This window comes from Poecilia reticulata, linkage group LG9 (genome assembly GCF_000633615.1).
Source record: "Poecilia reticulata strain Guanapo linkage group LG9, Guppy_female_1.0+MT, whole genome shotgun sequence".
NCBI classification, from domain to species: domain Eukaryota; kingdom Metazoa; phylum Chordata; class Actinopteri; order Cyprinodontiformes; family Poeciliidae; genus Poecilia; species Poecilia reticulata.
The window spans coordinates 8,268,125-8,279,998 of record NC_024339.1 but is presented as its reverse complement, the minus strand read 5'-3'; the positions used below and the strand labels follow the sequence as shown (position 1 = coordinate 8,279,998).

Below are 11,874 nucleotides of genomic sequence, written 5' to 3'. Positions count from 1 at the left end.
GTGATGTCATTGGAGCTTCCGTAGTTGGGTCACGCTGAGGCGATTCCCATAGTGAAACACCTCACTCTGTTATCAAAGAACCAGGGATTACGTTAAGTAACCCAACGGTATCAATTTAGTGTGTCATACTGAATTCACCTGTAAGAATTTATATTAATAATTAATATTCTATTAATTTGGAGGATTTGGGATTTACGGGTGCATTCACAACAGCCCTGTTTAGTTTTCTTTAATCGAACTCTAGCTCATGTGCCTAGAAAGTCTGGTACGTTTTGACAGGTGTGAATATCTAATCGAACTCCAAAAATGCAAACCTCGGTCTCGTTTTGGTTGAAGTGAACTCTGGCCCATATTTAGACGCCAAGCGGACTAGAAACCGCGCCAAAAAGGGCATTATGGGTAAATGCAACGAAACCATCACAAGAGTCGAGCGCTATTGAGACAAATGGCTCGTGATTTTTTTTTACCAGAACAAAAGAGGAATTCTACACCCACTAAAATCTGATGCTACTCCGTTACATTTTGCGAAGAAGTCGCGTTCGTGTCTTCTGAGGTTTTTGTGTCGTTTCCTTCAGCGGTTCTTGGTGCAGCGCCACCACAGGCGAGGATAGGAACAGGTTTCTCAAAGGGGTTTGGATCATTTGACACAGTGCATTGTGAAAATTAACCGCACCATGTAAGAAATATTGCAATTTTGGCCACCAGTCGAACTGCGTCTACCAGACTATTGGGTCTGAAAACACCCTATAAGACGATCCTTAGAAGTGATAATACAAAATTTAGATTCTGCCCCCCCCGAAATATAATACCGTATCTGTTTAAGATTTAACTTATTTGGATAATCCGACTAGACTCTTTAAGAAACCTAAAGGATTTCATTAAACTTGTCGCAGCAGGGGATGCAGAAGAGGATTCTGCTCTAGATCAGAGATGAATCTTTGGAGTAGCAGAGGAGAAAAACCAAGGGAGTTGTGAAACGGCAATTAATAAATAATAGAGCTGACCTAGATTTCAAAAGACTGAAGGGGATGAAGCTGCGAGCAGCAGATCAGAACAACTTGCTTGCCGTGCGGAGCTGCTGATTGTGAAGCGTCCCTGACATGACAGAGTGCCTCAAACTGCCAGGAGAGGCAGACCGCCAGAGAATGGTAAACAGATACAGTAATAACACAGGAGGAGGACGACGAACGGGAGGGGAGAGTATTCAGGAATCCTTGTGCTTTCCCTTAAAGCAGCAAGAGCTGTAAACCTGTTACATAAGTGTAGTCAGATGCAATCACTGCTTGGAACAAGAGCGCAATACAATAGCTTGATAGAATGCAGGAAGCAATGTAAAGAAGTGGCAAAGGGCAAGGGTAGAGAGGCATAGATGATGAGGGAAGGGGAAAGGGAGGACTTGGAGACTGACAGGAAAAGAGGGAGTGAGCCAGTAGTATCTGACAAAGCTAATGCCTGGAGCATGACTCATATAGAATGGGAAACAGGCGGCCAGAAGCAACAGCTCTGTTGCTGTACGCCAGAATCTACAGGCGGAGACGGTCTGCTGCTATTTACACTTCAAGTTTCAAACCTGTTTTTTATTATTATTATTATTGCTTTTCAAATAATCTCAACTGAGAAAAAAGGTGAGGATGAGGTAGAGATGTTGCCTGGACTCCCTGCTGACTGCTTCACATTAAGTTGTTGCACTTTGAATTCAGAACATGGCTCAGATACACAGGTAAACATTTTGCTCCCTCTTTGGCTGAACATACCAGTCAACAAAAAGCGGATAACTTTTATTGTTTATCCTTAGATACATTTTAATCTCCTTAATTCAAAAAAAAACTAGTCAAGGCTGGAATTATAAGCAGAAATGAAACGTTTTAGGATTTCTAATCTGTCCTCAGATGTTTTCCGGGATGCTGAGTTTTAACACGGGTTACGAGAATGGTGCCTTGATTCACACTCGGGGTTGTCAGATTAGACAAAGTCAAAACATCCCGCGAGTGCCTTTTCCTAGTTTGACTTTTTTTTTTTTCCTTCTTTTTTGTGTGTGTTTGTTTGTTTCTGACTCACTGGCTTTGGCAACTGTGGGCTTCTTAATCTAGGACAGCCGCTCAACATCCTCTGGCTCTGACATTTTCAATCACAGCAGGTCTACAAGGCTGTAATGCTGCCTGCCTAGTCCAGATTAGCCCACTTACATAACCTTCATTTCAGATGTTTAAAAATAACGCAGAACAAAACCCAAGCTGGATGGCTCTCACTCCTACGCGCGCACACACACACACACACACACACACACACACACACACACACACACACACACACACACACACACACACACACACACACACACACACACANCACACACACACACACACACACACACACACACACACACACACACACACACACACACACACACACACACACACACACACACACGTACGGAGGACTGGCTCCATCGTGGCCTCATATATTTATAACATCAGAACAAACACAGTCGTTCATCGGGAACAAATGGATTCTTCCCCTCCTGCACAAGCGTGCCCATTACGTTGTTTTGCATTTTGTCCATTCACTAACTAATATTGTTATCAGCTTTCATGAATTAATGCTATGTTACACATCTTAATTAAATCTTCGTAACACAGTTTGAGAGTAGGGCTGCAACTAACGATTTGTTTTGGTAATCAATTATTCTATTGATTATTCTGATGATTAATCAGTAAAAAATGGCACATTCTGCAGATTTTTAATGAGCGTTATTGGTTTAAAAACAAATGTGAGAACTTTTCCTCCAAACCTTGACTCAATTATTCAACACTGACTACAGATTCTTTCAAACATATCTTCCGGTTTCTCTACTTGTGAAAATCTCTCTTGAGCTCGATGTAATGTTTACCTTTGCTACATTCACAGGAGCGTGGAAGTGCTATCGGGAAGCTGGAGCCCATCTCACCGGTGAGCCCAGTCCACATGGACACCGACTTGGATCTGGTTCCGGCTCGGTTCTCCAAGGAGGAGCTGATTCAGAACATGGAACGCGTGGACAGGGAGATCACCATGGTGGAGCAGCAGATCTGCAAGCTTCGCAAAAAGCAGGTGGGTGCTCCGTTCGATCTGGTTGGAGATAATTTCTGATTGCTTTGTGGTTCCAGGAGGTTCTCACCCAACTCAATTTCATCTCTGTCTCAGCCATAGTGTTGATATTGTCTTCTTTTCGTCTAGTTTTAATATTCATGAATACGAGTTATTTTCGTGATTGTTTTTTTTTTTTGTTAGCAACTTGAAAGCAGAAAATTTGTTGAAATACTGACAGTATCTATTGTCTGTCTTATTCATTTTTTATAATTATGGCCTTGGTAGGCGTTCCTAAATCAGAAGATATAGTCGTGTTTTAAAATGTGATATTATTTTTGATTTGGAGTAAAGCCTGTGAGTTGAATAGATTTTTATTTTTTATACCATTTGCTATTTCTGAGCTGGGTTTCTGAGTATTTATTTCCCATGTGAACTCTCTGTCTTGACATCTTTTTTTAAAGTGAATTCTCATTCCATTGTGATTGCCCTTTCAGCCATTAACCGCCATTTGGATCCATTATGATTTTATGTGTTCGATCAACCTAAATTAGGCTGCAGTTTATCCTAAACACTATTTATGACGGAAAACTTGACAACCTGAACAACCTATTAGAACTGGCAGAGTCACACTGTGGAAATGCTTTTTTTCCTCCCCCAATGGGGGGACATTTAAGCTGATTAGAGTTGATGGGAAGATAGGTGGAAAATCAAGGAAGCAATCTAGTTAAAGGTTGCAAAAGACTTGAAACCTGGGCAAGAAGGTCACCTAACTCCAGCACAATGTTCAGTTTGAGTGATTTTGGAAAGAGGAATAGACCAAAATGTCACTCTGTAGGTGTGATTGTAGGATCTAGATTGGACTTTATGACAAGATGGGGAAAAGTTTAAAGGGTGTGAATACTTTTGCAAAAAACTGCAGAGTGAATTTCTGCATTCAAGCTTCTGTGGTTTGTTGCTTGCCGTACTTTGATTATGCTGAACAATTTTCGGCATCTGCTTTTCTTCCCTCTCTTTTGCTTTTTTTTCTTTTTGCTACGGAGAAAAATCAGTTAAATATATATGACGCTATAAATAACGGCTTCCTTCAGGGAGCCAAAGCATGGTGAACATTTTGTTACTGTGAAACCGCTCATATCCCGCCAGTCCTGCCACGCTGACTCTCAGCGGGCTGCGTAGTGTTTTCTAAAGAAGCTGTAGTATGAATAAACTGGCTTTCATCCATCAAGCATGCTGTTACATCAGACTACTACTAGGCCTGTCACGATAAACAATAAATCAATTAATTGCACAGTAAATTAAACCTATCGACCTCATTTTAATTATCGGCTTTGTCGTCTCTTCCTGTCTTTTTTTCTGTTGATGACGGTGCTCTCCACTGACCCTCCCTTCCTCATTTCCTTAGTCTAATGTCCAGCGCACACTACACGAGTTGTAGGCCGACTGTCGGCCCATTTTCAAAACCCACGACACATTAGCCGACAGAAATCCTAGGTATAGCGGTTTGATTAAGTTCGTCATGTGGTGTCCAGCCACATGGGCACAAAATAATGGCTACAAGTCAAGTTAACTAATTTTAAAATCAGGCATTAATCAATGCTTTACTAGAATCTACCTGTGATGCATGTGGCTAGAGTCCGCGTAAAGTTCTGACTGAATGAAAATCATTATAACTAGAGGTGTGCCGATCAATCGGCCACCGATCATAATCGGCCGATTTCTGTAAAAAAGTGTATGATCGGTGATCGCCGATCACGGTCTCTTGTTGCCGATCACACAAACCGATCACCTGCATCTCATTTCGCAGCCTGCCTGTGCAGCTGGTCTCCTCTTTCCTTCACACTGCGCAAGCACGCAGCAACAAATCCTAAGTGATGTGTAACTATAACACACTGAGTGATTGAGGACGTTTGCGTGTTGCGGCAGAAAATTGAAGCACGTCAAAATACATCAACACAACAAATCTAATATGGCATCAAAACAATACCATACTTGACGGAGTTTGACTACATCGAGGCTCACTGCAGTAAAAAAAGACATACGGAGCGATCAGATAGCAGGTAAAGCAGCGCGCAGCTACAAACATTCATCCGGATTAGCATTACTGTCGGAAAACTAAACAAATACCCCACAAAATTATTTAAGTCTTCGAGCTGCGATGTAAGACGCTGGTTCTGTTCTCTCTATTGAACCGCTGCTATGCGCTACAGGTAGTGATATTTCACAGACGGAGCGCCGCTTCTGCTCCACCTGGTAGTGACTCTCACACCGAACCTCTGTTTAAAGCGGCAGCATCTAACTTAAAAAACATTTATTTCACATACGTATGAAAACTTTCGCTGTCCTAACATGAGACAAATAATCTCTGAAAAAATAATTGATCTTTTCTGCCTCCTCCCTGTTCTGCATAATTACTCCGCTCAGTCAGAAACAGCCAATCAGAACTAGCAGTAATCAGCTAGCCGCCATGCTATCAGGAAGTTTTCATTCAGTAACTCAGGTGGCTTAAGGTGGGTCTTCATTGTAATGGAACCTGTATTTGCCTTTGAATGTTAAGTTTTATACTTGAATTTCTTTGGCAATGTTGAGAGGTTTTATTTTGACTTTTTGCATTATTTAGCCTCTTCAGAGCCTTCATATGTTTTCAGTCTGTTAAAGAGTATTACAGTTAGCAGTACAATTTGCACAATGACTGTTTTGTTTTTTTCTTGGAAAAAGTTATTAAAAACAAGTTTTTGTCTAGATTAAGGTGAATTTATGGTTCCTTTTTCCACATAATGTAACCGGTAGTGCTTATGATTTAAAAAAAAATTAATTATGTGATCGGTATCGGTGATTACTTTAAAAAAGTAAATGTATGTGGAGGAAAACTGCTTAATACACTCATTAGGGGAAAAAAAGTCCAGTTAATCCTTCAAATGCAGCTTTTGGCACCTCGAGGAACGACGGATATAGATGTGATTACACCTATTCAAAGTGCTGCATTCCAAAGATTTCACAAGAAAAATCTATCTGCTCTGGTTGGTGGGTTTCGCTCACATTCAAGGATACCACCTACATTTTCACAACGTTACCAAGTTAAACAGCACGTACGCTGTATGCCGACCGCCCCGTTTTGAAGTCTGGCTTCACAGTTAATTATTCCGAGCACAGAGAGGAACACCTGAGATGGAAGAGCAAGTAAGCCCTGTGGAGAGGTTCATCAAAGCTTGGTGGAGGAAAGCAGAAGCCAGGCAGGACTTGGACTAAGCCAGGAGGAACTCTTCAGACACTTGAAAGCCGCAGGGCCCCCACTGCAGAGGGCCAAACTTGACCTGAGACATTCTGCCTTGGTCGCTGTTGGAAGCACTGTCTCTGCCTGCATTTCTCTTATTGTTTGGAAATGATTTGATAGAACTGCTAATTTCAAAGTTAATGTTGAGTCCTTCAGTTCAAGAATGGATTTTAGGAACACACCAACAGGAAAATATTAGGTTGTTTAAGAATATTTATGCTTTAACCAAAAAGATAAAACAAGGAATCCTTTTCTCTTCGGTGAATAGAAGAAACTTTTGATTATGGAAGCTTTTGAATGATTAAAAGCTGCTCTCAGAACAAATCTGCAACCCCCTCTTAGGTTCCCGTAATGGAGAATGTTTTTCCGGATATTGTTACAGTCCGGCTCGGGCTGAGCGTTAAAACATCTGCACTAATTAAGCGGCATGATAAACTATTTTTTAAAGAGTTCTGGCAGATTAAGTGAATGGGCAGGAGGCAGAGGTTAGGTTTCAGCCAGTGTGTCAGCCAAAGTCATGATGGTTGGTTTATTTTAATTTACTATGAGGTGGGCTTGGAAAGGGAACGGGGGTGTCTTCATGGGAATGCCTGAATTTGTTTGACCAGATGCTTAACTAGGGAAATCATGGCACAAGATGAGCCAACCTACTTTGCTCATGTGTGGACCATCTTGAGGCCACCATTGCTCCACCCTGCTCTGAAGGCTTGTGTAGATTAGCTGTTTTTGCAGCGCCCTTTTGCCTCGTTTCCACTGGTCAGTTCAATACGGCGTATTCCCAAGAGCATTTCCGCCACTAATTGAACTCTTGCTTTCAGACGTGGTTAAACCCAAACGGCTAACATGGCGTCATACTAGCGCGACGGCAACTATGACACCCTAGTATGTCTTGTTTTGATGTCCACCAATCAATGAACTGTGCTGTGTGACGCCAGTAGCTTCACCCTAACCTCACCGTTCCTACAACTGAAGGGAACCCAGAAACGGTGTGCAGCGTTTTTTACGATGGAAACGGATAAAATGGCCCGACCCATGCCGTACTGCTCAGTGGAAACGAGGCATTTGACACCAAAACTCAGCTTCCACATTGCTGGTCACAGCTGAATACATACACTTTGCTGCTTGTACCCCCCAACTCACAGCTTACAGTAAATTTATCCAAATATTTCCTGAGTATTTCTGAAGGTCACTTTTCATTCAGTGTTTAGTTAAGTAAATCAGTTTTATTTTACACCTTTACAGTACGTTCGATTAAATGTTCATGTAGTTGAAGGTTTCCATATTGTAGTTTTCCAGAGTTTGAATGCATGGCAGCTGTAATGTTTTGGACTACCAAATATTACATCTATGCAATCCTTTGCAGTTTTGATATTGCACTTCAGTATTGGATTTGAAACTAGCAGCTCCACACCTGGATTGCAATATTTTTACCAGTAATTAATTTATTTTTTATAGTGTTCACCAAGGGGTCAGCTCCAATTTCCATAATGTTTTGTAACTGGTGATAGACCAATTTCGATCATATCCACCAAACTTGTCTATCTTTGCAACCGTCTGAAAATCAGCCATTGTCTACTTTTTCTCTGAGGGCTGACCGACAGACTTGCATATGCGTATAAACTTTTCATTTTCCTCTGAGAAAAATATAAATTAACAACTCGCATATAGTTGTTTCAAGGGGTTTTTTTCTCCGGTGTTTTTCAGTAAAATAAGGTTGGAACATTGAAAGTGTATTGATCTGTGAGATCTTATAGCATCTAACAGGGTCAGTTATAAAAGCATTAGACATCTGTCAAAATTGGAATCAGCAGATTGGGCTTTTTAAAGATCTGTGATCGGTCAGAAAACTGCATTTGGTGCACCTGTAGTCCTTTCACTTAGTGGCTAAACGCATAATCCCGTAAACATGTAACTTCACTGCCTTTTATTGTCTTTAGAGAACTTTAACTTCAAGTTGAACTGGATTTGCGGTTCTTACCCTCACTGGGGTAAAAATGACCTCTAATGTCACATCGGTTGTCCAGTCAAAAATAACCACCTAACCTAATTTTCTCAAATCACTATTAAAACCTTCCCGGTTGCAGTATGTCATTCTCTTACACCAACACAGCTGCCAGACCTTATCTGTTAGAGGTAATGGAAATAATTTGACATAAATCTTCTGAGTTTGTAGCTGTAATGGTGCTCTGGGTAAACATAATAATACTTGCATAAGGAGACGACTTTATGGGCTCGTTTAGATGATGTAAATGTATTTCAATCCCCCCGGTTTTAAAGTCATGACTTTGTGACTCGCAGCAATACAAACTGATCACTCTCACAAGCTGGTGAATATGTCCTTTAATACACATAGGGCTGTAGCTATTAAATATTTTCTTAGTATTTAATCATTTTCATTCAGTTAATTATTATTTTAATTATTATAGTTTTGTTTGGACCCATTGATCAATTAAGTATTTTGTTTTATTTTTATGTATTGTTTTTTTCTTCCTCCAAAGCCAAAGTGCACATTCAGAGCCACCATGTTGTTTCATCTTTCCATTATCACAGTTCCCCGTTTGATATTTTTCTCCCTCCGTACCTTTTTGTTTATGCACATGCGGTGCCACTCGTCCTACGCTCCCACTGCAAACATCGATTTTATTTGCTCGAAAAGCCATTTGAATCAGGTATACGTCTGCCTTCTGTTTGTGCAGTCTTGTTGTGCTAATCAAATTCAGTTTTGCTGCAAAGTACATTAACTCATTGTTTGATGTAGCTCCATAAATGTGGCATGTTTGGTCTCGTTCTTCAGTTTCTTTTTCCCCCTTTCTTGATCACACATAATTTTAAGTGGCAGTGTGCAGGGCCACGCGAATAGCGGCACCGATGAAACGCGTCTGCCATTGAGTTGAACCATCCCATGAAAGATTTATCTCCAAAGCTTTAATGTTGTGTTGTTGCTTTAGTTATTTGAAAGAATAGTCTTGGCTCTTTATATGTAACCATAACCTACATTCTGTAAGCGTCACATTTTCATGTATGTCACAATAAGCAATAATAAATCAGTTAATCGCATGATGAATTAAAATGAGATCAAACATTTCTATGTGGACAACAGTCGTTAGAGATGCTCCCCTCAGCATTTTGGTTACAAAGACCTCATAATCCATTTAGATTCTTGTTGTTTCACCTGTTTTGTTGATTTATTTTGGATCTTTTAGATATTTTCCAGTCTCAATGCTAAATGCTCTTTAGAAATTAAAGAAAGTAATATTATCTTAGTTGAAAATTGTCTCAAGATGCCAATCGTTTATCGCAACGATTTCCGGGACAATTTGTCATCCAGCGACAGTTGTTGTTGTGACAGGAATATCTGTAAACAGAAACCGCCGGCTTTCAACATTTTCCCCATTACGTATAATGGAAAATTTATCTGATCTTTTTTTGTGTGTGCTGCAGCAACAGCTGGAGGAGGAAGCCGCTAAGCCTCACGAACCCGAGAGGCCCATCTCGCCGCCACCCAGTGAGGCCAAGCACCGCAGCCTGGTGCAGATCATCTACGATGAGAACCGAGTAAGTGGAAGATAAACACTCCAACAGGCGTGCTTAATCTGCTGCCTTGCCCCTTTGACCCATATTCCTTGGTATTTCAATATGGCCACACTCGATCACATTTGCAGCGTATTCATTACGTTGAAAGGTGGGGCCGTAATATTGGTTTTCACGGCTGCCTCGTGACTGGTTGCACAGTAAGTACTGTCTGTACATGCTGCCTCCCCAGAAAAGCAGCAGTCTGTCATACTTTTTTTTCATTCTGTGAGATAAATCTAAAAAAGAAAAAAAAAAGAAAAACAAATCTCAAAGCTTGTCAAAATGTATTCATGTCATACCTAACCCCTCTTACTTGTTACTGCCGTGCAAGGTAGGAATGTTGCCTGAAAGAATATGCTACTAAAGGTCAACATGGCAAACATGATGAATCAGACGTGTTGACTCCGAGAGGCGCACACACAGTAGAAGGTGACTCACGTTTGCACTGACACAACCCTTGATCTTTGCTCTAAAATATTTCGGATTAATCAGCCTCTTCATGGAGCAGTGCCTCGTAAAAGCTAGCAGGAAATGTTCGCCGCAGGAAGTTGAGATGTGTGCAGAAGATGAACCACGGAGCATTGCAGTGATTCTCAGTGCTCTCAGTCCCTCTTGTGGTTAAAAGCTGGGGTTTCACTTTTTGTAGGAATTGCGAGTTCAAAACTGAAACTCTGAAGAGCCTCTTGTGATTTTTTTTTTTTTTTTTTTTTTAATATCCAGCATATATTTTAAGCTGGGTAATTTTGCACATCTATGCTGGGCAGCAGTGCAGTGTGCAGGCAATTCACTCAAAATGGACAATTATAGTTCAGCCCAAACTCTGGCATTCGCTGTGTGTAATAAAACATACTTTGCATTGCTGTGTATCTCAGAGAAATGGCGGATAACCGCCGAAATGCCGTCGAAAACCCTTTAGGAAGAAGCGCAGCGCGCGACTTTGATTGTTTCCGTGGTCAGCTAAAGCGCAGCCCTTCCGTGGAACAGGAGGACACGGCAGATGGCGCAAGTTATAGAGTGACTCGAGCGTGCGGTCTAACCTCTGAAACACTTCCCTCTGACTTACATGATGCACCCTGGCCTGCTGCCATCCAGCCTCATTGTGGCAGTCAAACCAGGCTCGAGCTGCTTCTATTCTAAGTCACACGCTCCTGCTTTGCTCATCGCTTCTGCATTTCTGGTATTTACAACTGCGCTCGCACCGCTGTTTAATTGTCGCCAGCCGATATGCTAAATTTGAGTTGTCTTTAAGGGAGGAGGGGTGCGCGGGGGGGCATATTGTGTTGTAAATAGAAATGGTTGCACATGGTGTTTACACACGTGGCTGGAATTACTTCAGCCTCAGCTCTCCCCATCTCCACACTGTCATCTGTCCCTTTGGGGCTCACAGTCACAGGCTCTTTCAGCCCCATCATCAGACCCCCCAGAGACAACTCAGTTCATGTTCATTCTCCCTGTATTTGAAGACCAATCCTCTCACAGACATGGGGATGTGAAAAGACACGGACCTCCTGTGACTGCGTTGCGTTTGTCTTTTCGAAGTAAAACTAATGTTGCTGTTTTTTTTGGTATTTTTCCCCTTGCATTTATCCCTTTTCCTGGTTTTTGTTCTCAGGATTCCCTTTGGTGGGGGTTTGGGATTATTATCACTCAGGGAAGCCATAGAATCAATCCCAGAAATTTGGTTTCACGTTTGCTGGCGTCGGATTATGTGACCTGCAGAAAATGTTCCGTCGGCTCCTAACTTTATGAGCGGCGATAATGCGAGCGCCGCTGTGGTGAATCTGTGTGCCACCACCGGGGGCCATGATTGAAATGCTAAATTCAGCCTCTTCACTTCTGTCTGCTTACAAACATGAATGATGTTAACGAAGCACCAGCACTTTAATTAATTACACTCTTACGGAAAACCACAATGTTTTGCCTCACATTTCCCCTCTCCACTTTAGTTCCATCGATAGTTT

General features: G+C 41.6%; 1 protein-coding gene across 4 annotated transcripts in view; it reads left to right on the top strand.

Annotated features, from left to right (window-relative positions):
• ncor2 (nuclear receptor corepressor 2) overlaps window positions 1-11,874 on the top strand; it is a 115,859-nt gene that overhangs the window by 41,814 nt on the left and 62,171 nt on the right. For all 4 annotated transcript variants that reach the window (XM_017306696.1, XM_017306695.1, XM_008417496.1 and 1 more), the window contains exons 5-6: window positions 2,908-3,090; window positions 9,782-9,895. In XM_017306696.1, the coding sequence (XP_017162185.1) occupies window positions 2,908-3,090; window positions 9,782-9,895 (297 nt within the window). The remainder of the gene's footprint in view (window positions 1-2,907; window positions 3,091-9,781; window positions 9,896-11,874) is intronic.